Source organism: Pempheris klunzingeri, chromosome 3 (genome assembly GCF_042242105.1).
Source record: "Pempheris klunzingeri isolate RE-2024b chromosome 3, fPemKlu1.hap1, whole genome shotgun sequence".
Classification (NCBI taxonomy): domain Eukaryota; kingdom Metazoa; phylum Chordata; class Actinopteri; order Acropomatiformes; family Pempheridae; genus Pempheris; species Pempheris klunzingeri.
The window spans coordinates 71166-99031 of record NC_092014.1 but is presented as its reverse complement, the minus strand read 5'-3'; the positions used below and the strand labels follow the sequence as shown (position 1 = coordinate 99031).

General features: G+C 48.7%; 1 protein-coding gene across 1 annotated transcript; it reads left to right on the top strand.

Moving 5' to 3' along the window:
* Window positions 1-686: 686 nt before the first annotated feature.
* On the top strand, window positions 687-27866 carry LOC139198655 (son of sevenless homolog 1-like). Its single transcript, XM_070827568.1, is given in 23 exon segments — window positions 687-1471; window positions 3546-3671; window positions 7758-7889; window positions 7968-8132; window positions 8441-8650; window positions 8734-8877; window positions 9199-9309; window positions 9847-9945; window positions 10388-10515; window positions 16109-16770; window positions 17307-17388; window positions 17482-17598; window positions 17733-17836; window positions 17957-18179; window positions 18254-18373; window positions 23071-23233; window positions 23566-23683; window positions 23772-23944; window positions 24579-24695; window positions 24982-25255; window positions 26672-26793; window positions 26891-27169; window positions 27171-27866. Coding segments are annotated over 23 exon segments (3948 nt in total). The 5' UTR covers window positions 687-1384; the 3' UTR covers window positions 27363-27866.

Sequence of the window (27866 nt, the reverse complement as noted above, 5' to 3'; positions counted from 1 at the left end):
GGCGACCGCCTATATGGCCTATGCCTAGAGCCGGCCCTGCTGCTCCTACAATGTCTACAGCATCATCCAGGACAACACCACAGCCACCAAGACCTACAGCCCAGAGCTCTATGGGCCAGTAAAGCTAAATAATTTAAAATTAATAAAGCAATATGAATAATACATATTCAATACAATGTGTTTTTTACATTAGTAATTCATTTTACACATAATTTGGTAATAAATTTATTGAAGCAACAAAAAAATCTGAGGAGCCACTTGGGAGCCGAAAGAGCCGGCTCTTTTTAGGGAGCCGAGCCAAAAGAACCGGCTCTCTAAAAAGAGACGAAATTCCCATCACTATTATGTAAAGCGTCTTGAGATAACGCTGTTATGAACTGGTGCTCTATAAATAAAGATTGATTGATTGATTGATTGATTGATTGATGTCCTGATCAGAGCTGGTGGCTTACAGGTGTAAATGAGTGCAGACCTCCTGACAAACTGGAGACAAACTGAATGAATAAATGAATAAATGAATAGCGGCTGCAGTACCACCGGCGGTCGCTGGGGGCAGCGGACGTCACTCTGCCACGCGCCATCTGCATGAACCGCACGCCCACTCAGGAGCCCCGCCCATGTACGTCACAGCCTGCCTACTGCGCATGCCCAACCGCTCCACAGTTTACTGTACCGCACACCGAAGCCACAACAACCTACAGCCGTTCACTGTGACCGGCCTTTAGCGCGGTGACTGTCCGTCTTTCAGGAGGCCAGGGCCGGGCTGCTGTCTGAGAAAGTCCCGAGATCAGAGCCGGAGGAGCGGACACATTTTGGAGGAGTCGGGGTTAAATTAACGGAGCCTCCCCGCTGGAGAGTCAGTGTGGTCGGTTAGAATGTTAGCAGCGGAGCAGAGCACCGAACAGCCCGCTGATTCACACCGAACAGCCCCCTGATAACCCGGGTAACCCTCACAGTCCGTCCGCGCACAAACTCTCAGAACACCGTTAGCTAGCGGCTGCTACATGCTAACGGGCTAACACAGTGACCAGCCAGCGTTAGCTAGCTGTCGGTCAGTGTGTGTCCCGGTACTGTTAGTGGGGAACGGTTAACGACCACCATGCTATCGTCCCGGTAAACGGAGCCCGACAGTTAGCTGCTAGCCGCGGAGCTAACAGTTAGCTGTGGAACATCTGGCCGCTGCCAGCTCTCCGGGAAGCGGCCGAGGATGGTCGCAGTGACAGCAGCTGTTCTGGAGGAACGGCCTGCCCCCCTCGGATGTTCTGAGGCTCACGGCTTCACCCTCGGCGCCGGACTCTGGCTCTGGCCCTCCGCGTTCATGTAAACCAGTGAACTGTGCGTGTCGGTCCCGCTGCGGCGTTCAGACCCCGCGGCGGCAGCAGCCATGCAGGCGGCCCAGCTGCAGTACGACTTCTTCAACGAGGAGAACGCTCCGAAATGGAGAGGCCTGCTGGTGCCCTCACTGGAGAAGGTACACACTAAACACTACACACCACACTAAGGAGAGGCCTGCTGGTGCCCTCACTGGAGAAGGTACACACTAAACACTACACACCACACTAAGGAGAGGCCTGCTGGTGCCCTCACTGGAGAAGGTACACAAGAACACACTTCACTAAACACTACAGACGCAACACAGACAGACAGACAGACAGACAAATGCTTAATTCAGCCCCTGGGGGACTTCAGATATCCTGCAACCCACTCAGTGGTTGATGAAGGACTGAGCTGTGGTTGATGGAGGACTGAGCTGTGGTTGATGGAGGACTCAGCTGTGGTTGGCGGAGGACTGAGCTGTGGTTGATGGAGGACTGAGCTGTGGTTGATGGAGGACTGAGCTGTGGTTGACGGAGGACTGAGCTGTGGTTGATGGAGGACTGAGCTGTGGTTGATGGAGGACTGAGCTGTGGTTGACGGAGGACTGAGCTGTGGTTGACGGAGGACTGAGCTGTGGTTGGCGGAGGACTCAGCTGTGGTTGGCGGAGGACTGAGCTGTGGTTGGCGGAGGACTCAGCTGTGGTTGGCGGAGGACTGAGCTGTGGTTGATGGAGGACTCAGCTGTGGTTGGCGGAGGACTCAGCTGTGGTTGGCGGAGGACTCAGCTGTGGTTGGCGGAGGACTGAGCTGTGGTTGACGGAGGACTGAGCTGTGGTTCAGCTGGTTGAAAGTTGTGGATGGTCAAACAGAAACATGCAGGTGAGTGTGTTCAGACACAACTCACCTGCATGCGGAGCAGACAGGTAGGGGTGTGTGTGCAATAAACAGACAATCCGCTGTGTGTGCGCGACAGCATTAAAGGAACAGTCTGTGTTTTTGTCTCGCCTGTTTCCTTCATGTCTGTAGATCATTTATCATCTCTGTTCACTGTCAGTCCAAACAGATCAATCAATTATCTACTGTTGCTGCTTCACAGTAAGAGCTTTTCCAGGAACTACAGGAAGCTTTTATTGTGAATCAGCAAGTTGTGTGTGGTTTACCTGTACGCTGTGTTTCAGGTAGTACCTGTGGATCAGTCTGATTGCTTGTGATGACCAGAGTATGTTTTAAAGCTGCATCATGTCCTTCATGTGGGCTGGTCACTGTCTCCTGGTGGTCTCTGACTGAATCTGTCTGCTGCTCAGCAGGTACAGCACAGGTGTAATACGGGTGAGGCAGCATTGCTGCTTCTGGGGAGTTGAGTCTGTCCCGTGAGCTCACGACTCTGAAACTCCTGCTGATCCACGTAACGCCACATGTAGTATGAACAGACGCGCAGTCGGCATCATGTCCTCTGATTGGTCGGTATCACAGTCTGTAGCGTTTGTGTTGTTTGTTTTCTGTTTGGCATTCAACAGGTGCATTTTTTAATGTGTGACATCATCTAAAATCACTTCCTGTTAGTATGAAGTCACTAAGCGCTAACAGAGACGGTTTAGAAGACAGCTCGACCTCAGAGTAACTTCCTGTTCCTGTGTCAGGTGGTGTGTCCTCGGCCCCTGCGTTTAGGAGACCAGCAGCCAGAGACAAACTAATGTTCTCAGTGACTCTGAAGCTTTTTCTCATAGAAAGCTGCTCATTTTATTAGCCGCTGGAGTCCAGAGCTAGTTAGCATGGAAGCTAACAACAGCAGGCTGTTTGTAGACAGTCTGTCAGCCTGAACTACAGCTGACTCCAACCTGCACTGAGCTCCAGACATCCTGACTGATGTTAAACACTGAACAGGTCGGAGTTAGTTGGTGTTCAGATAGATTATTGATTATTGATAGTCAACTTCCCTCCATCCACACCACCTTCACCACCAGGAGGCCACGCCCACTCAGGAGACAGGAAGTGGAGACCACTTCAGCCCTCTGGACTGTAGCCTGTAGTGACATATATCTCTGACCTCCTGCAGTAAGCTGTATTAGCACCAGAGGTCATCAATTATTAGGACAGCTCAGCCCACATTCATCATCAGCTGAACTGTGTGTGTGTGTGTGTGTGTGTGTGTGTGTGTGTGTGTGTGTGTGTGTGTGTGTGTGTGTGTGTGTGTGTGTGTGTGTGTGTGTGTGTGTGTGTGTGTGTAGGTACTGAACCAGGTGCATCCTAACCTGGTGTCCCAGCAGGAGGCGCTGCAGTACATCGAGGAGCTGATCCTGCTGCTGCTCAGCATGTTGTGTCAGGCTCAACCACGCAGTGTGCAGGACGTGGAGGTAACACACTCACACACAGAACTACACTAACTCACCTGGTCAGTGAGAAGGTAGCCCCGCCCTAAAGCCCCCCCTCTTCCTGGTGTATCTTCCTCTAAATGGACTATAATTGACAAAATGAACATCCTGCTGTGCTGAAGAAGACTGTAAACTAGAGACTGAGAGCAGAAACTCATCAGGAAAATGTTTATCAGCTCATTAGCTGATAAATCAGGAGAGAAGTCTCCTCATTTCCTCATTGACTTCCATCCAATCAGACTTCTGTTTGGAGCCAGTGGAGTCGCCCCCTGCTGGACACTAGAGAGGAAGCAGCTTTAAGGCTCTTGAGCATCAGCTTCACTGTTCAGACCCAGAGGACACCGACACTCTTTATAGACTGATACCGACCAATCAGAGGACGCTTCTTTATAGACTTATACCGACCAATCAGAGGACGCTTCTTTATAGACTGATACCAACCAATCAGAGGACGCTTCTTTCTACAGACTGATACCGACCAATCAGAGGACGCTTCTTTACAGACTGATACCGACCAATCAGAGGACGCTTCTTTATAGACTGATACCGACCAATCAGAGGACGCTTCTTTACACAGACTGATACCGACCAATCAGAGGACGCTTCTTTATAGACTGATACCGACCAATCAGAGGACGCTTCTTTACACAGACTGATACCGACCAATCAGAGGACGCTTCTTTACAGACTGATACCGACCAATCAGAGGACGCTTCTTTATAGACTGATACCGACCAATCAGAGGACGCTTCTTTATAGACTGATACCGACCAATCAGAGGACGCTTCTTTATAGACTGATACCGACCAATCAGAGGACGCTTCTTTCTACAGACTGATACCGACCAATCAGAGGACGCTTCTTTACGCAGACTGATACCGACCAATCAGAGGGCGCTTCTTTACGCAGACTGATACCGACCAATCAGAGGACGCTTCTTTACGCAGACTGATACCGACCAATCAGAGGACGCTTCTTTACACAGACTGATACCGACCAATCAGAGGACGCTTCTTTCTACAGACTGATACCGACCAATCAGAGGACGCTTCTTTACACAGACTGATACCTACCAATCAGAGGGCGCTTCTTTACGCAGACTGATACCGACCAATCAGAGGACGCTTCTTTACGCAGACTGATACCGACCAATCAGAGGACGCTTCTTAACGCAGACTGATACCGACCAATCAGAGGACGCTTCTTTACACAGACTGATACCGACCAATCAGAGGACGCTTCTTTCTACAGACTGATACCGACCAATCAGAGGACGCTTCTTTACACAGACTGATACCGACCAATCAGAGGACGCTTCTTTATAGACTGATACCGACCAATCAGAGGGCGCTTCTTTACGCTGACTGATACCGACCAATCAGAGGACGCTTCTTTACGCAGACTGATACCGACCAATCAGAGGACGCTTCTTTACGCAGACTGATACCGACCAATCAGAGGGCGCTTCTTTACGCAGACTGATACCGACCAATCAGAGGACGCTTCTTTACGCAGACTGATACCGACCAATCAGAGGACGCTTCTTTACGCAGACTGATACCGACCAATCAGAGGACGCTTCTTTACACAGACTGATACCGACCAATCAGAGGGCGCTTCTTTACGCAGACTGATACCGACCAATCAGAGGACGCTTCTTTACGCAGACTGATACCGACCAATCAGAGGGCGCTTCTTTACGCAGACTGATACCGACCAATCAGAGGACGCTTCTTTACGCAGACTGATACCGACCAATCAGAGGACGCTTCTTTCTACAGACTGATACCGACCAATCAGAGGACGCTTCTTTCTACAGACTGATACCGACCAATCAGAGGACGCTTCTTTACGCAGACTGATACGACCAATCAGAGGACGCTTCTTTACGCAGACTGATACCGACCAATCAGAGGGCGCTTCTTTACGCAGACTGATACCGACCAATCAGAGGACGCTTCTTTACGCAGACTGATACCGACCAATCAGAGGACGCTTCTTTACACAGACTGATACCGACCAATCAGAGGACGCTTCTTTACACAGACTGATACCGACCAATCAGAGGGCGCTTCTTTACGCAGACTGATACCGACCAATCAGAGGACGCTTCTTTACGCAGACTGATACCGACCAATCAGAGGGCGCTTCTTTACGCAGACTGATACCGACCAATCAGAGGACGCTTCTTTACGCAGACTGATACCGACCAATCAGAGGACGCTTCTTTCTACAGACTGATACCGACCAATCAGAGGACGCTTCTTTCTACAGACTGATACCGACCAATCAGAGGACGCTTCTTTATAGACTGATACCGACCAATCAGAGGACGCTTCTTTCTACAGACTGATACCGACCAATCAGAGGACGCTTCTTTATAGACTGATACCGACCAATCAGAGGACGCTTCTTTATAGACTGATACCGACCAATCAGAGGACGCTTCTGTCTGCAGACTGATACCGACCAATCAGAGGACTCTTCTTTCTACAGACTGATACCGACCAATCAGAGGATGCTTCTTTATAGACTGATACCGACCAATCAGAGGACGCTTCTTTATAGACTGATACCGACCAATCAGAGGACGCTTCTTTACAGACTGATACCGACCAATCAGAGGACGCTTCTTTACGCAGACTGATACCGACCAATCAGAGGACGCTTCTTTATAGACTGATACCGACCAATCAGAGGACGCTTCTTTATAGACTGATACCGACCAATCAGAGGACGCTTCTTTCTAGACTGATACCGACCAATCAGAGGACGCTTCTTTATAGACTGATACCGACCAATCAGAGGACGCTTCTTTATAGACTGATACCGACCAATCAGAGGACGCTTCTGTCTGCAGACTGATACCGACCAATCAGAGGACGCTTCTTTACGCAGACTGATACCGACCAATCAGAGGACGCTTCTTTACGCAGACTGATACCGACCAATCAGAGGACACTTCTTTACGCAGACTGATACCGACCAATCAGAGGACGCTTCTTTATAGACTGATACCGACCAATCAGAGGACGCTTCTTTACACAGACTGATACCGACCAATCAGAGGACGCTTCTTTATAGACTGATACCGACCAATCAGAGGACGCTTCTTTATAGACTGATATCGACCAATCAGAGGACGCTTCTGTCTGCAGACTGATACCGACCAATCAGAGGACGCTTCTTTACGCAGACTGATACCGACCAATCAGAGGACGCTTCTTTACGCAGACTGATACCGACCAATCAGAGGACACTTCTTTACGCAGACTGATACCGACCAATCAGAGGACGCTTCTTTATAGACTGATACCGACCAATCAGAGGACGCTTCTTTACACAGACTGATACCGACCAATCAGAGGACGCTTCTTTATCCAGACTGATACCGACCAATCAGAGGACACTTCTTTACGCAGACTGATACCGACCAATCAGAGGACGCTTCTTTACGCAGACTGATACCGACCAATCAGAGGACGCTTCTTTATAGACTGATACCGACCAATCAGAGGACGCTTCTTTACACAGACTGATACCGACCAATCAGAGGACGCTTCTGTCTGCAGACTGATACCGACCAATCAGAGGACGCTTCTTTACGCAGACTGATACCGACCAATCAGAGGACACTTCTTTACGCAGACTGATACCGACCAATCAGAGGACGCTTCTTTACGCAGACTGATACCGACCAATCAGAGGACGCTTCTTTATAGACTGATACCGACCAATCAGAGGACGCTTCTTTATCCAGACTGATACCGACCAATCAGAGGACGCTTCTTTACGCAGACTGATACCGACCAATCAGAGGACGCTTCTTTATAGACTGATACCGACCAATCAGAGGACGCTTCTTTATCCAGACTGATACCGACCAATCAGAGGACGCTTCTTTACACAGACTGATACCGACCAATCAGAGGTCTGCCCTGCAGTGTGATCCACAACACTCATTAATGCAGAAACACTTGGACATGTATGTAGACGTGTCTAGACCAGATCAGTCCAGAAGTTTTTTGTCCGGTTCTGTTGATCGTGGTCCCTCCTCTTCCTCCTCAGGAGCGTGTGCAGAAGAGTTTCCCTCACCCGATCGATAAGTGGGCGATCGCTGACGCTCAGGCTGCCATTGAGAAGAGGAAGAGGAGGAACCCGCTGGCTCTACCTGTCGACAAGATCCACCCGCTGCTCAAGGTACCGTCTTCATCTTCATCCTCACCCTCACCCTCATCAGACCACTTGTTGAGCGTCTCCCATGATGCTGTGCTGCAGGAGGTGCTGGGCTACAAGGTGGACCACCAGGTGTCGGTGTACATGGTGGCCGTCCTGGAGTACATCTCCGCAGACATCCTTAAGCTCGCTGGGAACTACGTCAGGAACATCCGCCACTACGAGATCTCCCAGCAGGACATCACTGTGGCCATGTGTGCCGACAAGGTACAGATACACACAGCAACACTAATAAACACCAGCACACTGACACGCACTCATTGACATGATGCATCTCCTCGGCCCTGACCCGAACCGTAACCTAATTCTAATCTTAATCTTAAAACCAAGCCCTAACCCTCAAATGGCCCTTTAAAGTTGTGAGGACCAGCAAAATGTCCTCACAATGCACGAATGTCCTCATAAGCATGGTGGAAAACCAACATTTGTTCTCATAACTGTAAGACACACACACATGAACACACTGATACACTGTCTGTGTCTGACCTGTCTGTCTCACCTGTGTGTGTCACCAGGTGCTGATGGATATGTTCCACCAGGACGAGGATGACATCAGCGGGTTCCCGCTGACAGATGAGGAGCCGTCGGCCAATGAGGAGCAGAGTTACTACGAGCTGGTGAGGAGCTTCATGTCGGACGGCCGTCAGTACCTGAGACAGCTCAACCTGCTCATCAAGGTGTTCAGGGAGCCGTTTACCTCCAGCGCCATGCTGTACTCCCAGCACGTAGGTCCTCACCTGTCTGACTGACTGTACACCTGTCTATCTGTGTGTCTGATGTTGTGATTGATCACCTGTCTGTGTGTCAGGATGTGGACAGCATCTTCAGTCGTATCGTCGACATCCACGAGGTGACGGTGAAGCTGTTGGGTCTGATCGAGGACACGGTGGAGATGACCGACGACAGCAGCCCTCATCCTCTGGTGGGGAGTTGCTTCGAGGACCTGGCCGAGGTACCTGTCTGTGTCTCTGCACCCGGCTGTCTGTGTCTCTGTACCCGTCTGTCTGTGTCTCTGTACCCGTCTGTCTGTGTCTCTGTACCCATCTGTCTGTGTCTCTGCATCTGTCTGTGTCTCTGCATCTGTCTGTGTCTCTGTATCTGTCTGTGTCTCTGCATCTGTCTGTGTCTATGTACCCATCTGTCTGTGTCTATGTACCCATCTGTCTGTGTCTCTGCATCTGTCTGTGTCTCTGCATCTGTCTGTCTGTGTCTCTACACCTGTCTGTCTGTGTCTCTGTCTCTGTACCTATCTGATGTGTCATGTGATTGACAGGAGTTGGCCTTTGACCCCTATGAGACGTACGCTCAGGACATCCTGCGCCCTGGTTTCCATGAACACTTCCTGAGTCAGGTGTCCAAACCAGGAGCCGCCTTCCACCTGCAGGTAAGCCCCACCCCCACCCTCTGTCATCACAGGCTGCAGGTAAGCCCCGCCTGCTGACATCATGGCTCCTTATTGCTTGTGTGTCTCATGTTGTTCATGTTGCGACCACCAGGCGTCGCTGTGCTCACTCACATGTTTGTCCATCAGTGAGTGAAAGAGAGCAGCCATGTTTATTCCTGAATTCTGCCATGGAGACACGAACACGCCAACGTGAACACGACACACTCGAACACGACACACTCGAACGCGTCAACGTGAACACGACACACTCGAACGTGTCAACGTGAACACGACACACTCGAACGCGACAACGTGAACACGACACAGTCGAACACGACAACATGTTTCTTCACCGGAATTAAAGTGAGAACCTTCATTGATTCTACTGACCACTGCTTCCTGTCACTATTCACTGTGTGTTTGTATTATGTGCTACAGATGCTACAGATGTTACAGATGATCACAAGTTGCTCTGCGTGTCTGGCTGAAATGATGATGATGATGATAAACACAAAGTTTCTGTCTTTCTGTCTTCAGTCCATCTGTGAAGGCTTTAAAGAGGCCGTTCAGTACGTTCTGCCCAGACTGCTGCTCACACCTGTTTACCACTGCCTGCACCTGTTTGAGATCCTCAAGGTGAGACCACACCTCTGCACCACCCCTGTGAGCGTCCCAGCACCAGTGTGGTGTCAGCTGCCGGTTCCCAGTCAGACCAGATCCCGTAGATCCAGGATCTACAGATCTGGAGCTGTTTGGCCCAGTAGAGGTTAACTGGTGGAATTCCTCCAGTCATGTTGTTCAGATTATCTCAGGCTGGGGGTCAGAGGGGCCAGGAGTTTTATCCTGATCCGGTTCTGATCCTGGATTCTGGAACACCACACATCAGCTCACTCTAGATCCTTCTGTATTCTATCGGGTCCTGGTCAGACCTGGTCCCGTAGCCTCTGTAGACCAGATCTTCCTCCTCTGGTGGCTGGTTCTGTACCTGTCCTGGTTCTGGTTTAGTCTGGTTTGTTGTGGACCTGTTCTGTTCAGGTCGTGTCTTACTTGTCTCGTGCCCCTCTCTGTGTTTCCATAGCAACTGGAGGAGAAGAGTGAGGAGGAGGAGGATAAAGAGTGTCTGAAACAGGCCATCACAGCCCTGCTCAACCTGCAGAGCAGCATGGAGAGGATCTGCTCCAGGAGTCTCGCCAAGAGGAGGCTCAGGTGTGACACCTGTTCACACACACCAGACACACACCACTACACACACACACACACACACACACACACACACACCTGTACACACACCTGTACACAGACCTGTAGTCCCAGAGTGCGATGTCAGGTGTTCTCAGCAGCTGCTGTGAGCCGAGACGCTGATCTGACATTCAGTCAAATTAACAACATGGTTAGACTGACTAGTTTCCATCTGATTCCAGTCTTTATGCTATGCTATGCTAACAGTTTCCATCTGATTCCAGTCTTTATGCTATGCTAGGCTAACAGTTCCCCCCTGCCTCATAAGTTTCAAGTTTTCCAAGGAACTTATCGGGGCCCTTGAGGAGGTTCCAGGAGTCCTTTAGCAGATGAAACTGATATCGATGATCCGTGCTGAGAACAAGCAGATTAACAGTTAAAATGCAGCAAAAAACTTAAACACACACAACTGCAGTTCTACACACACACACAGTGTTTCAGTCCTCTACATGACTTTATTCCACAGCGCAGCATGAGTCCTGTCTGTGGGACTCCTCCCATCCTCCCTGTTTCCCTCCGGACTTAAATAGACCAGGACAGGGGGGCAGGTCGTTTGGGGGGGGGGGGGGGGGGCAGAGCAGCAGTGGTGTTAGGAAGGAGGAAGTGTCGTCTGTTTCTGGGCGGTGCTGCTCTGCTGCTTATTGTTCTCTGTTTGTGAGAAAGAACACAGAGAGGAAAACTACTGCTGCTGTTGGTTTAATAAAGTTTCTACGTTTGAACACCGATGACTTGAAGAAGAAGCAGTGAAGGACAGGAGGGGATGGACAGCTGGATGAGTGTCAAGTGGATATGAGGACGTAGGTGAATACAGGTTCTTCTTTCTTTGTGTCTTAGCAGGTTTGAGCTGTAAGTGGGCGGGTGGTGTTTAGTTGGAGGGTGGTGTGTAGGTGGAGGCTGGTGGTGTGTAGGTGTAGATGGGTGGAGGTGGAGGCTGGTGGTGTGGGGGTGGAGGTGGAGGCTGGTGTTGTGGAGGTGGAGGCAGAGGCTGGTGTTGCGGAGATGGAGGCAGAGGCTGGTGTTGCGGAGGCAGAGGCTGGTGTTGCGGAGGTGGAGGCTGGTGTTGCGTAGGCGGAGGCTGGTGTTCTGTAGGCGGAGACTGGTGAAGGCGGAGGCTGGTGTTGTGGAGGTGGAGGCTGGTCGAGGTGGAGGCTGGTGTTGTGGAGGTGGAGGCTGGTGTGGAGATGGAGGCTGGTGTTGTGTAGGCGGAGACTGGTCGAGGTGGAGGCTGGTGTTGTGGAGGTGGAGGCTGGTGTTGTGGAGGTGGAGGCTGGTGTGGAGATGGAGGCTGGTGTTGTGGAGGTGGAGGCTGATGTGTAGGCGGAGACTGGTGGAGGTGGAGGCTGGTGTTGTGGAGGTGGAGGCTGGTGGAGGTGGATGTAGTTGGTTGAATGTGGGTCTTGTGAAACAGTGTTAACATACTTCAGGGGTTTATGATGTAAACTGATTAGAGAGCAGAGGGGGGCAGGGGGGGTTTAGTTGATTCTTTTCACAGCAAATCAAATGATCTGACCTGTCTACCTGCAGTACCTACCTGTCTACCTGCAGTACCTACCTGTCTACCTACCTGCAGTACCTACCTGTCTACCTACCTGCAGTGTCTACCTGTCTACCTGTCTACCTACCTGCAGTGTCTACCTGTCTACCTGTCTACCTACCTGCAGTGTCTACCTGTCTATCTGCAGGCTGGGTAGACATGTTGCTAAAGCTAACGATAGCCATGCTTGTTGTGTACATTGGTAATGACGATGTGAGGTGTGTTTCCTACCTGTCTATCTGACAACAGGTAGCAGGACCCCATTGGTGGTGATGCAGTGATGATATTGTTTTGCCAAATTTGCGTTACAGTGACTTCCTGTTTTATCTTTTTTGAAATTAGCTGCTAATCCTCGTTAAGAGTGTTTCATAAAACCTCAAAATCATCGTTATTCGGCGTCATGGTGCTGTAACGATGTTAGTTAGTTCTCCTGGACGAGTTCGTTCAGGTACGATGACTGTTCAATGAAAGATGGCCGCCTTCCTGGTGGAATTCCAGTTTCGCTCCAAGAGGCTTTTCATGGTACGCATGTCTGTAAAATTTTGTACATTTAGGTGAAATTGTCAGGAGGGCAGTGACTGAAAATTGTCGACCACACCCACGCTAAACACCTGTAGGAGGTATTCCATTTCTCTCCTGATGCATTTCAGCCCAGTGGTAGAATATTGACATCAATAATAATCTGTAGGAGGACGGTGGGAACGTTCGGCCTTCGACTGTTTTCCTACTTGGCGCACAATATCAAACGAATGTAGTCTGATAAACGCAATGATCAATACTTGCTGAACTAATGATGGCTAATTAGCCAGTGCGAGCATGCTAAGTTAAACAACAAGCCTGCCAAACATTAGCATGGTAACATGTCATGTACTCACTTACAAACACACACACACACACACACACACACACACACACACACACACGCACGTTGAAGCTCAGGATTTGTTCTCCAGGTGAGGAGGTTGGAGGACCCTGTCCTTCCTGTTTAGCGACTATAGCATTACAGTGTTTCCCCTACCATTATATTAGGGGGACACCCTGCCCCCCCTTGAAGGTCAAGTTAATCATATCATACTGCTAATCTGTTAGTCACACTCCTATTGTTAGTGCTATAGTCACTGCTAGTACGTTGGTTGCTGTTTGTGTTCTCTCTCTCTCTCTCTCTCTGTCCAACCTCCACCCAACATGGACCCCTACAGAAGCCGCCCACATTGATCCTGGGTCTGTTCCAGGTTTCTTCCTGTTAAAGGGGAGTTCTTCCTCCACTGTTGCTCAATATAATCTCTGATGATGCTCTGTGCGAATTCTTCAATCCTTAATGTTGAATTCCTGAATCGTTGGGTCTCTCTCTAATTAAAGAGTTTGGTCTAGACCTGCTCTTTATGGGAAGCGCCTTGAGATAACGCTGTTGTGAATTGGCGCTATATAAATAAAGATTGATTGATTGATTGATTCATTTTATTGAATTTTATTTTCTATATAGCGCCAGATCACAACAGAAGTCATTTTAGGTTACCTTTCCTATAGAACAGGTCTATACCTTGTTCTTTTATTAAACAAACTAAATAGCTTTATGTTATTTATCTTATGGCGCTTTTCCATTACACAGTTTTAGGTCTACTCGGCTCTACTTGGTTTCGGTCGTTTTCCATTATAATTGCGTACCACCTCAACGTGGGTGGGGTCGTCATAGCAAGGCGGCCCAAAACTCCAGTGGCGTCATTTGTACACGACACAAACAACACAACTAAGGACGTGTTTGTGTTTGGTTTGGTAAACATGCACGGTCGCTGTTTCCAGGGTTTTAAAAATGGGGGGTTTGATTCTTGTGAACGAGTCGCTCTCATGACTCATCCAGTGATGTCACTCCTTTGCCAGTCAGTGGCCTGCAGTCTGTTGACGCCACATTTTCAGCTCGACTCAGCTCGCTTGGAACCCCGGCTGAGTAGGTACTAAAAAAGTACCTGGTACCAGGTACTATCGCCTAGTGGAAAACCCTAAAGACAGTCGAGCCGAGTAGGTGCTAGTGGAAAAGCCCGATTAGTTACATGATGGCACATTTCCAATTCTCCGCCGCTCTCTGGATCGCGCATGGCAGATTTCCACCCTGATGCGCGTACGCACACAGGTGAGCACACTCCCACCAGCGGACAAAGAGCGCATGTTGGAAAATATGTCACGTCAGCCACCTGAAAAACATACAAAAGCTCCCAGGGTGGTGAAGATGGCAACAGTCGCTTTCCTGCGAGTAGCAGCCGGAGTAGCTCTGAGTAATACCTGGAAAGCGATCAGTCCCTTCTGTAGATTCCTATGCAAAGAAACTTAGTTTAGCGCTCCAGCGAGTAGGCCGGCCCCTAGTAACGCCCCTAGCAGCAGAGACGATAAGACTTAGACTTTAGACTTAGACTTTTCTTTATTTGATCCCCCATAGGGGGAAATTCTCATGTTATAGCAGCAACAATTGAACAGGGAGAGTGAGAAGAAGCAATAGTAAAAGAAAATATAGCAATAGCAAAATAAATATAAATATAAATATATGGCTGTGATGAAATAAATATTTACACTATGGGATATTTGAAATAAATATTTACACTATGGGATATTTACACTTTAACTAGTCCCTGCTGAGCCGAGCTGAGCTGATGCTTTCTAGAGATGGAGGGATTTGGTTTGGATCGGATTTGGGAGCTGGTAGCGGAGAGCCACCGGCTGCAGAAGGCGGCAAGCCATGGCGGCAAGTCGCCGTCATAGCGGAGGACTGAGCTGTGACCTGGGTGAAATGTTAAAGTAACTAATTGATTTCTGCTCTGGTTATCAAAGCTCAGTCAACACTGACAACCAAGCCATCCCGTCTGGATCAATACTGTCACCTTTTGCTCTTGTAGTTACAGGTTACAGTGTTGCCATGGAAACAGCAGATAATATTTTTAGTGGTGAGCGCGGTGGTGGTTAACTGTGCTGTCGTGATCATTTGAGCTTGTTATAAATGTCTGGCTGACCAATCAGATCATCTGTTTACTTGTTGTGTAACTGATTAAAAATCTCCTGCTGGCGAGTAGCAGGTCGTTGGGCGTGATGTCACCATGGTGATGATGTCACCGTGTCTTTCTGTAACAGTCCGGCTGTTTATCTGCGCTGAGGTCGGAGGTCCTCCTGCTGTAACTTCACTTCCTGCTGGAGCCTCGCTGGTTTGTACCGACCTTGACTGTGTCGTCCAATCAGAACTGACTCTGCTGTCACATGATGTAGAAAACCAACCGGATTAACATCTGAACGGCTCAGTGAGAATACTGCTGAAATACTGACAACAACCAAGAGGAACTCAGATTCTACTTCCTGTTTGTTCTAATTCAAATTAAAAGTCTGCTGACAGATTAAATCATTGATCAAACTAATTATTACAATGATCAATAATCATCTATAATGTTAAATAATCATCTACACAACAATCACAACAATCATCACTCAACAACAACAATCAGTTATGTATTGATCTTCTCCGATGTCTATCGCCTCTGGGTAAACGTTGAGGTTGAGGGTTGGGTTGGACGAGGGAGTGACCATGAAATCATGAAATTCTGGGAATGTTTGACTGAACAGTTTCCACTCAAGGTCCTCTTACAGTTTTTTTTCAGGATTTTCAACTGCCCCACATGGTCTTCATTGGCAGTGCTCAGCTGTCAGAGATACTAAAGGGCCTTTGAGTGGGATTTTCTGATGTCTATGTGTCTGTAGCCATGGTGACAGTAGACTTCTCATAGGCACATTAACTCCTGATCAGTACGGCTCAGTCAGCCGCCGCTCTGCTGGCTGTAGGAGAACAGGAGGTCTTCAGCACTCAATTTAGTCTGCAGGTTCTGTCTCGGGCTCAGTGAACCCCAAACAGAGCCTGTTGGCTCTTGTCTGGCCAGACTCGGGGCACAGACTCAGTAATGATTAGCGCTAACAGCTCTGACATCAGAGCAGAGTTCCTGATTAACTCTTCTTGTTCTCCCGCTGTGCTCTCTCTTCTTCTGTGGTGTGCAGCGAGTCGGCGTGTCGTTTCTACAGCCATCAGATGAAGGGGAAGCACCTGGCCATCAAGAAGATGAACGAGATCCAGAAGAACATTGACGGCTGGGAGGGCAAGGACATTGGCCAGTGCTGTAACGAGTTCATCATGGAGGGCACGCTGACCCGAGTGGGCGCCAAACATGAGCGACACATCTTCCTATTTGACGGCCTTATGATCTGCTGCAAGTCCAACCATGGCCCTCCGCGGCTGCCTGGCGCCAGCTCCACTGCCGAGTACCGGCTGAAAGAAAAATTCTTCATGCGCAAAGTCCAGATCAATGACAAGGACGACAAGGAGGGCGAGTACCGCCACGCCTTCGAGATCATCCTTAAGGACGGGAACAGCGTGGTGTTTGCCGCCAAGTCTGCTGAGGAGAAAAATGGCTGGATGGCGGCACTGATCTCACTGCAATACCGCAGCACGCTGGAGCGCATGTTGGACTCGGCCATGCTGCAGGAGGAGAAGGAGGAGCAGATGAGGTTGCCGGGTGCCGAGCTGTACCGTTTCGCTGAGCCGGACTCCGAGGAGAATGTTGTGTTCGAGGAGAACGTCCAGTCCAAGTCTGGAATCCCCATCATCAAAGCTGGGACGGTCCTGAAACTGATCGAGAGGCTCACCTTCCACATGTACGCAGGTGAGGCGTGATGTCACTCAGGTGAGGCGTGATGTTAACCCTAACCCTGTTAGAGTTACACATGTAATTGCGGGAGACTGGTTTGTTCATCGGCTGTGTCACCGGTTTTAATTTTGAGCAGCGCCGCGGTCAGTAGAGAACAGTTCAGACTGAGTGACATCAGAGGGGCGTTAGGGTCACACTGTCCATGTAATGCGGTTGGCTGGAGGGTGGACGTCCTGTTTGAGGGTAAAACTGGAAACACTGACAGGTTTGCAAGCTAATGGCCATGGCAGACTGCTCTTCTTCCTCTCACCATGTAAGACGGTGATGGACGTCCCCATCTGACCGCTGGAGGCTGCAAACATCAGCCGGCGTCCTATCGGAGCAAACTAATAAGTCGCCAACCATTCACCAACCAATCTGCTGATAATTTTGATTTATTGATGAGTTCATTAGCGTCACCTGGTTCCACTACCAGTTGATTTATCAGTGACAGGTGTATTGATGACTCGTTAATTGGTTTATTGATTATCCGTCTCTGGTTCCTCCTGCAGATCCAAACTTTGTACGGACCTTTCTGACCACCTACAGGTCGTTCTGTAAACCTCAGGAGCTGCTGGACCTGCTCATGGAGAGGTGAGTTCACTGGGACAACGCCACATGCATAGGGGGGGCGGGCAAAATGATGATTGGGATGATGAAGACAATGTGGTCTGTGGTGGTCTTCAGGTTTGAGATCCCGGAGCCGAGGCCGAGCGAGGCGGATCAGACGGAGGGTGGAGAGCAGCCGCTCAGCGCTGAACTCAAACGTTTCCGCAAAGAGTTCGTTCAGCCAGTCCAGCTCAGGTACAGGACCCCCCCCGCCAGACTCTGACCCCCCCAGACTTACACTTCAATGGGTTTGTTCTGCACAGACAAAAGCAGACAGATGATGTAATGATGATGTCAGCCATCATGTGACCTGTGACCACTTCCTGCAGAGTTCTGAATGTGTGTCGTCACTGGGTGGAGCATCACTTCTACGACTTTGAGAGGGACGCTCACCTGCTGAGACGCCTGGAGGAGTTTATTGCCTCCGTCAGAGGTCTGTCCACCTGTCTGTCCACCTTCTCCTGTCCGGAGGTGGTTTGAAACAGAAAAAAAACCTAATGTAAATGTATCACAGTGCAAACACCTGTTAAACGACTGACTTCACCTGTTCTAGGTAAGGCGATGAGGAAGTGGGTGGAGTCCATCACTAAGATCATCCAGAGGAAGAAGCAGGTCCAGGTGAGCGTGCCCAGTCACAGCATCACCTTCCAGAACTCTCCGCCTCCAATCGAGTGGCACATCTGTAAACCAGGAAACACAGAGCAGTTTGACCTGATGACGCTGCACCCCATTGAGATTGGACGCCAGCTCACGCTGCTCGAGTCCGACTTCTACAGGTGAGCCTGCTCACACCTGTCGCACACCTGTTACACTTATCTCTGACCTGTCTCACCTGTGTGACGTCCTGCAGGGCGGTGCAGCCGTCGGAGCTGGTCGGCAGCGTCTGGACCAAAGAGGACAAAGAGATTCACTCCCCCAACCTACTGAGGATGATCCGGCACACCACCAACCTCACGCTGTGGTTGGAGAAGTAAGACCTGCTGTGTCCTCACTGTGACATCACTTGTGACCTCACTGTGTCATTTATTTATTTATTTTTATTTTTTATGTACCGTTATTTAACCAGGAAGTCCCATTGAGATTAGAAATCTCTTTTACAAGGGAGACCTGGCCAAGGTAGCAGCCATACAAAATCAAAAGCTATATAAACCAGATACATGATACATAAATAGACAATAAACAGTAAAACAATAAAACAGATTGACACCTATTTAAGGATAAACTGTGACATTCCTCCTTCACTGCATTCTTTATGATACTCTTAAACTCATTAATGGATATGAATGTTTCTAGTTTAAGAGTTTTTTGAAGATTATTCCATGACCATGGTGGTGCATGATAGGAGAACGCTGTTTTGCCAAAGTCTGTTAGAATCCGGGTGACTTTCAAAAGCAACCACTTGGAGGTGCGCAGATGGTAACTACTAGAGCTGATAGTGAGAAGGGTGCTGAGGTATTCTGGGAGTTTGCCCAGCAGAGCTTTATAGGTGAACATATACAGTGGGGCAAAAAAGTATTTAGTCAGCCACCAATTGTGCAAGTTCTCCCACTTAAAAAGATGAGAGAGGCCTGTAATTTTCATCATAGGTGCACTTCAACTATGAGAGACAGAATGGGGGGAAAGAATCCAGGAAATCACATTGTAGGATTTTTAATGAATTAATTGGTAAATTCCTCGGTAAAATAAGTATTTGGTCACCTACAAACAAGCAAGATTTCTGGCTCTCACAGACCTGTAACTTCTTCTTTAAGAGGCTCCTCTGTCCTCCACTCGTTACCTGTATTAATGGCACTTGTTTGAACTCGTTATCAGTATAAAAGACACCTGTCCACAACCTCCAACAGTCACACTCCAAACTCCACTATGGCCAAGACCAAAGAGCTGTCAAAGGACACCAGAAACAAAGTTGTAGACCTGCACCAGGCTGGGAAGACTGAATCTGCAAGAGGTAAGCAGCTTGGTATGAAGAAATCAACTGTGGGAGCAATTATTAGAAAATGGAAGACATACAAGACCACTGATAATCTCCCTCCATCTGGGGCTCCACGCAAGAGCTCACCCCGTGGGGTCAAAATGATCACAAGAACGGTGATCAAAAATCCCAGAACCACACGGGGGGACCTAGTGAATGACCTGCAGAGAGCTGGGACCAAAGTAACAAAGGCTACCATCAGTAACACACTACGCCGCCAGGGACTCAAATCCTGCAGTGCCAGACGTGTCCCCCTGCTTAAGCCAGTACATGTCCAGGCCCGACTGAAGTTTGCTAGAGAGCATTTGGATGATCCAGAAGAGGATTGGGAGAATGTCATATGGTCAGATGAAACCAAAATAGAACTTTTTGGTAAAAACTCAACTTGTCGTGTTTGGAGGAGAAAGAATGCTGAGTTGCATCCAAAGAACACCATACCTACTGTGAAGCATGGGGGTGGAAACATCATGCTTTGGGGCTGTTTTTCTGCAAAGGGACCAGGACGACTGATCCGTGTAAAGGAAAGAATGAATGGGGCCATGTATCGTGAGATTTTGAGTGAAAACCTCCTTCCATCAGCAAGGGCATTGAAGATGAAACGTGGCTGGGTCTTTCAGCATGACAATGATTCCAAACACACCGCCCGGGCAACGAAGGAGTGGCTTCGTAAGAAGCATTTCAAGGTCCTGGAGTGGCCTAGCCAGTCTCCAGATCTCAACCCCATAGAAAATCTTTGGAGGGAGTTGAAAGTCCGTGTTGCCTAGCGACAGCCCCAAAACATCACTGCTCTAGAGGAGATCTGCATGGAGGAATGGGCCAAAATACCAGCAACAGTGTGTGAAAACCTTGTGAAGACTTACAGAAAACGTTTGACCTCTGTCATTGCCAACAAAAGGTATATAACAAAGTATTGAGATGAACTTTTGTTATTGACCAAATACTTATTTTCCACCATAATTTGCAAATAAATTCTTTAAAAATCAGACAATGTGATTTTCTGGATTTTTTTTCTCATTCTGTCTCTCATAGTTGAAGTGTACCTATGATGAAAATTACAGGCCTCTCTCATCTTTTTAAGTGGGAGAACTTGCACAATTGGTGGCTCACTAAATACTTTTTTGCCCCACTGTACCAGTGTTGTTTTCTTCGAATGCTTAGTGATGTCCAGCCAACCAAATCAATCACAGTGGTGAGTGAGAGATTTTGCATTTGAAATGAAGCGCAGTGAAGCATGATGTCATAGGACAAGATATTACAGCAGCAGAAGTAGTGTTCAATGGATAAACTAGTGGACAGCAGTATAAACAGGAGGGGATATAGAAAACGTTGATTTAAGCAAGAGGTACAATAGACGGGGGGACACTGCAATAGACACTGTGAGGTTGCTCTCAACGTTAGTCTGGGGTCGTCAGGACAAACATGTAATTTGCGGGACTGTTTTTATAATCCCGCTCTCTCAGTGTGTGAGCCTGCTCCCACCTGCAGCAAAGTTTAAACCACCTGCACCCCCGTTTGCCTTGGGTCCCACAGAATCCCAATAAATGCGTCCTGTAGTGCAGACGTGTTGGTAATAAAGTAGCCAAACGATTTTCTTCTCCTTTACATTTAAACTAAACTCTTAGTGTGTGTGTGTGTGTGTGTGTGTGTGTGTGTGTGTGTGTGTGTGTGTATCCATGGCAACACCGGTGAACGTGCTCGGGTTCAATCCGTCTCATTCAGAGTCCTGTAAGAGGATGCGTTTAATGTCCAATCTGTTCTCATATGGTTTGTCCTGCATCTTATTTTTTGACCACTTGTTCCTGCCCATAGCAATGTTCAAACTACCCACTCTGTGGGACCCAGTGGGTCCAGCTCCCAGCGCAGCCTGTACTGTACAGCCTGGTGTAAGATGTGGGTTGAGACTCAGGGGGAAAAAAAATAGACAGAAAACATGAGGACCAAAGAAATGTGTGTGGTGATTAGATGTCACATATCAGATATACAGAAGCAGTGCTGCCCCCCTGTGGTCCATTCAGATGAGTGCAGGACATCTTCACTGCTTCGTGAGGACACATGTAATTGTTATGAGTCACCATGGCAATGCCATTTCACAAAAACTTAAAAACTCCCAATGTAGCATCATAAAGGTCTTCAGATATCACCTGCCACGTTTATAGTGGCTGCTGTTAAATCTGTGGAACAAGTTTGTTAAAGTTTGGCTCCAAGCGGATTCACTACAGCCACGCCAACATACAACCGGCACTCCGTCGTGTGTGCACAGCTACATCAGGGGGCGCTATAGAGCTGACCAGCAGCACCATCTGTCAAATACAGTTGAATCCAGAAGTTTACATACACTGTATAAAAAGCACATAACCTTAATCAGACTAAACTTTTCTTGTTTTAGGTCAGTTAGGATTACCACAATTATTTCTATTTGCTAAATGCCAGAACAATGAGAGAGAGAATTATTAGAGACTTTTTTATTACTTTCTTCTAAGAGTAACTTCTCACTAAGTCAGAAGTTTACATACACTAAGATTAGTATGTGTTTAAACAATTTGGGAAAGCCCAGATGACGATTTGGAAGGCTTTGGAAGCTTTTGATAGGTTAACTGACAACATTTGAGTTAATTGGAGGCACACCTGTGGATGTATTTTAAGGCACACCTCAAACACACTGCTTCCTTGTGTGACATCATGGGAAAATCAAAAGAAATCAGCCAAGATATCAGAAAGAGAATGGTCGACCTCCACAACACTGGTTCATCCTTGGGTACAATTTCCAGATGCCTAAAGGTGCCACGTTCATCTGTTCAAACAATTATACGCAAGTATAAACACCATGGGAATGTCCAGCTATCATACCGCTCTGGAAGGAGACAGGCTCTGTGAAGTACGGGGGTGGCAGTGTCATGTTGTGGGGCTGTTCTGCTGCAGGAGGGATTGGTGCACTTCACAAAATAGATGGCATCATGAGGAAAGAACATTATGTGGAAATATTGAAGCAACATCTCAAGACATCAGCCAGGAAGTTAAAGCTTGGGCGAACATGGGTCTTCCAAATGGACAATGACCGTAAGCATACCACCAAATTAGTTACCAAGTGGCTTAAAGACAACAAAGTCAATGTTTTGGAGTGGCCATCACAAAGCCCTGATCTCAATCCCACAGAAAATTTGTGGGCAGAGCTGAAAAGGCATGTGCGAGCAAGGCGGCCTACAAACCTGACTCGGTTACACCAGTTCTGTCAGGAGGAATGGGACAAAATTCCAGCAAACTATTGTGAGAAGCTTGTGGAAAGATACCCAACACGTTTGACCCAAGTCATACAGTTTAAAGGCAATGCTACCAAATACTAAGGAAATGTATGTAAACTTCTTACTTTGAAGAAAGTAATAAAAAAAAGTCTCTAATAATTCTCTCTCTCATTGTTCTGGCATTTAGCAAAAAGAAATAATTTTGGTAATCCTAACTGACCTAAAACAAGAAAAGTTTAGTCTGATTTAATGTCAGACAGTGAGAAAAAAAAGGTTATGTGTCTTTTTATACAGTGTATGTAAACTTCTGGTTTCAACTGTATTTCTTAAATCAAACATGGACACAAACTTTGGATTAGCTCAGAGGGTTGATGTTATCCAGCAGGTCCCCCGAGACCAGCAGACAGGTCACCTGATCCATCCACCAACCGTGTGTGTGTGTGTGTGTGTGTGTAGATGTATCGTAGAAACGGAGAACCTGGAGGAGCGGGTTGCTGTGGTGTCGCGGATCATTGAGATCCTGCAGGTGTTTCAGGAGCTCAACAACTTTAATGGGGTCCTGGAGGTGGTCAGCGCTATGAACTCATCTCCGGTCTACAGACTGGACCACACCTTTGAGGTAACTCCCCCACTCCCCCAGGTCCTGTGGACTCTCAGGATCCCAGCGGGGGTCCAATGTGATCAACCAGTTGATCATTAACTCATTCATTTATCTGAGCAGCAGAAGCATTAGCTTAGCTTAGCTTAGCTTAGCTTAGCTTAGCCTGCCTGCCTGCTGGCCGTATATGTGACCTAGTTGTAGCTCAGAGAAGTTACCTGTGCTCAGGTGTGTAGTTTAAACACACACAGACACATAGCGGCATCACGCATCACGTCATTTTTATTGACAAAAAGAATTCAGCGTTTCCTCTGGAAATATCAACGTAATCTGTTGTTGATTTTTCCTTCCAGCAAATTCCGAGTCGTCAGAGGAAAATCCTGGAGGAGGCTCACGAGCTGAGTGAAGATCACTACAAGAAGTATTTGGCCAAGCTGCGCTCCATCAACCCCCCCTGTGTGCCCTTCTTTGGTATGCTCTGACACGTCTGTTTGGATGGGTCACCATGAAGGTCAAAGGTCAGAGGTTAAGTGTGTGTGTGTGTGTGTGTGTGTGGCAGGAATCTACCTGACCAACATCCTGAAGACGGAGGAGGGAAACCCAGACTTCCTGCGGCGCCACGGCAAAGATCTGATCAACTTCAGCAAGAGGAGGAAAGTGGCTGAAATCACAGGAGAAATCCAGCAGTACCAGAACCAGCCGTACTGCCTGAGGGTGGAGGCCGACATCAGGGTCAGTCTGCCGACGCATCACTTCCTGTTTACGCTCAGTAAAGCTAAACAACAACTGGTCGTCATGTCAGCGGGGAGCGCTTTAACGCACATTAGTAAAACACTTGAAAACTTGGCTGAGTTAGCTGTGAATGGACAGTTAGTGGAGACGTGATTAGACAGTTTTTGATTTGACTTAATTTAATCATTTATTTGCATGCAAGTTACGCTAATGCTGTTGTGCTAACGTTACGCTAACATTACACTAAAGTTGTGATGTTAACAGATGTAGCTGATAGAAATAGACTAACATTAAGTAAGTTAGCTAAACTGTGATAAAACTTGAGCTAACTGAACTCTGAGCCCGTTAGCTAACATTGTGTAACGTAATCTACAGTTAGTGGTGACCAGGTGTAGACACCTGGATCACAGCCCAGGAGCTGGTCTCATCACAGTGGGTTCTCTAAAACCTTCTGAGAGCCCTGAATTGATTTGCTTGTTGTTTTACAGGTAATTATATTCTAATAAATAATGGAAGGTGGTTCTAAAACGTTTCAAACGTCAGGACGCCGATCTGATGATGTCATGACTGTTGTGGGTTCACGCTGGCGTGTATGCGTTGTGACCTGTGACATCTGTCTATCTTTCTGGAGCAGAAGTTCTTTGAGAACCTCAACCCGATGGAGGACCTGTCCGAGAAGGATTTTGCCGACCACCTGTTCAACAAGTCGCTGGAGATCGAACCTCGGAATGCCCGGTCGCTGCCTCGATTTGTACGTGTCACAGTAATGCAGACACCTGAACACAGCGTCCTCGACGCCAAACAGTAGCCTTTAAGCTCATGAATGATCTGGTAAAAGTTCACTGGAGGAAAATAACATGAATGTCCACTTTAATGTCCACTCTAACCGTAGGACATCATAGCTTTATCTCAACACTGACATCACAGTAAACATAAACAACGTGGTCACTTTAAGCCCGTAGTGGATGGATGAATGAGTCCAGTGTGTCACTGTTGCTTTGGTTTCTCCCGTTAACCCCCCCACACCTCCCCTCCAGGTCAAGAAGTACACTTGCCCTCTGAAGTCTCCGGGGATCCGACCGACCTCAGCGAGGCCTGGCACCATGCGACACCCAACGCCGCTGCAGAACGAGCCCAGGAAGATCAGCTACAGCCGCATCCCTGACAGCGAGGCTGAGGGGGGGGCCGTCTCTGCCCCCAACTCCCCTCGCACCCCCCTGACTCCTCCCCCTGCGTCCGCCGCTTCCAGCTCCACAGATGTAGGCAGCGTATTCGACTCGCCGCAGGGTCCCAGCAGCCCCTTCCACTCCAGTAAGACCCGCCCACCGACATGTCATCCACCAATCACAGGTCTGAGGTTAGCCCCACCCACTAACAACCCCCCAATGGTAGCATAGCTTAGCACAGAGACGCTAAGCAGAGGGGAAACAGTTAGCGTAGCTTAGCACAGAGACGCTAAGCAGAGGGAAAGCAGTGTACCTTAGCACAGAGACGCTAAGCAGAGGGGAAACAGTTAGGGTAGCTTAGCACAGAGACGCTAAGCAGAGGGGAAACTGTTAGCGTAGCTTAGCACTGAGATCCTAAGCAGAGGAGAAACTGTTAGTGTAGCTTAGCATTGAGATGCTAAGCAGAGGGGAAACTTTTAGTGTAGCTTAGCATTGAGATGCTAAGCAGAGGGGAAACTTTTAGCATAGCTTAGTCAACAAGAAACACTTCCACTTTCATAAGCTCCAGGTTCTACATGTACACTTGTGTGTGCGTGTGCATACATGTTTGTGTGTGCATATATGTGTGTACGTTTCCTGTCTAACACACACTAACAGCTCACTCTGTGATCTCTCTGCACGTCGTCCAGCCAATCAACAGACAGCTGATTATCCTCCTGATTGATTAATTGATCGAACGATCAGAGACAGAGAGCAGGTTCACTTTATTAAACGTGATCAGTTCTGATCAGGAAACAGTTTATGTTTAAAAGATGACAACAGCACAGACACAGATGGACACAAGGAACTGATTTAGAATCAGTTTGTATCATCAAACTGGTCAATAATGACACATTGTAAAGGAACAGTTCTACATGTAGTGAAATACGATTCAAATGAATATGACCAATGGAGGGAGATGTTTAGCTTAGCATGAAGACTGGAAACAGATAAGTAAGGGTTCAGAGGGAGGTACTGCTCCTCCTCCTCACAGTGTTCTCCTCCTCTTCCTCTGCAGCCTGCGACAGTATCTTCTCTGTGGTCTCGTTGCCTCACGGTCCACGTTAGTATTGACTTTCTGTACCGTGTCATCAGTGACATTACACTCACCTGTCTGACTCACCTGTGCCTCGGCTTCCTCACTGACACCTCAGACTACCTGCTGGTCCTGGGACCTGGTCTGGGATCAGGTTTTTGTAACATTAACATGCTGCGTCTCTACATCACACCATCAGACTCACCTGTGCCACGCCCTGCCTCATTGTTTCCCTTAGTAACAGTCTGTCTCCATGGATACCATCAGCTGTGATGTTGTACTGAACCAATCAGCTGCAGGCAGGATGAGCCTGTTCTGTCAGGCGTCACTCACTGTCCAGTTCATCAGGAACACCTGTCCAGGTGGGTCAGACCATCCAGGTGTTCCTGATGAAGTGATCCCTGAGTGTTTGGTTGTTTTATGTCCTCATTGTGTGTTCCTGTTGCCTGTCTGAGTGGTTCTAACGGTGGTTCTCTCCCACCTCAGGGTCTTCCTCTGTCTCCTCCATGGTCAGTTTCAGTCGTGGTTCTGAGGATGTTCCAGTTCCTCCTCCGGTTCCCCCCCGCAGACGTCCAGAGTCGGCTCCTGCGGAGTCGTCTCCCTCTAAGGTGAATAACGTCTCTGTTATTTTATCTGTAATAAATTATCAGGGCGGTTGATGTGGTTCCTCTCACGTGTACTGACCGTCTACCCCCCCCACCCCAGATAATGTCGAAGTTGGACAGTCCACCTGCCGTCCCTCCTCGCCAGCCCACCTGTAAGCTCCTCCCTCCTCGTTACTCCTCGTCACTGTCGTCGTCATCTCCCCCTGACAGTCCCCCCTCCCTCCCCCCTCGGGAGCCTCTCAGCTCCCCTCTGCACCTCCTCCCCCCGCCTCAGGGCCGCCCCCGCTGTGACCTGTTGCCTCAGGCCTTCTTCCCCTCCACCACCTCCCCCCCCCCCTCCATCAGCTCTGCCCCCACCGCGTCCTCCCCCCCCCCCCCTCCCTCCCCCCACCCCCGTCACCCCCACACCTGCTTCCAGGAAGATGCCCCTCCCCTCCCCGCCCCTCCCCCTTCTGCCTTTGGATGGCCCCCCAGTGCCCCCTCGACACGGTGTCCCCAAACTCCCCCCGAAGACCTACAAGAGGGAATCTCTGAGCCACGCCCCCCTGCTGGACATGCCCCCCGCACTCTGATTGGACAACATGGAAAGGGGGCGGGCTGGACAAGCTAACACTACAGCCGATTGGATCAGAGTAAACGAAACGATGGACATCATAAAGAAAACCATGTGATCAGCCAATCGGAGCGTCCGATCTGATCCAGAGACTAAACAAAGATCACGTGCCCTTATTCTGAAAAACCACCTGACTGTGGCCCCCAGCTGCAGAACCCTGGAGAACCCTGGTCTGTCTGTGTTCGGTTATTCATCTGTGAGCTCAGACCTGGTGGGACCTCCTCGTGCTGAACTGGGACTAATGTAGAGAGGATTGTGGGTAACGTAGTGCCCACAGACTGAAGTGGACCTCGGTGTATCAGGAGCAGAACCAAAGAGGTACTGCATTGGTTCTGCTGGACCCGATGCTGGTTCACTCTGATTGTTGATAAAGATGTAAACAAATGTGATGATGATGATGATGATGCCTTCAAACCAGAAAACAAGGGAATAAATGTGTTTCTACACCAAACTGGACAACACA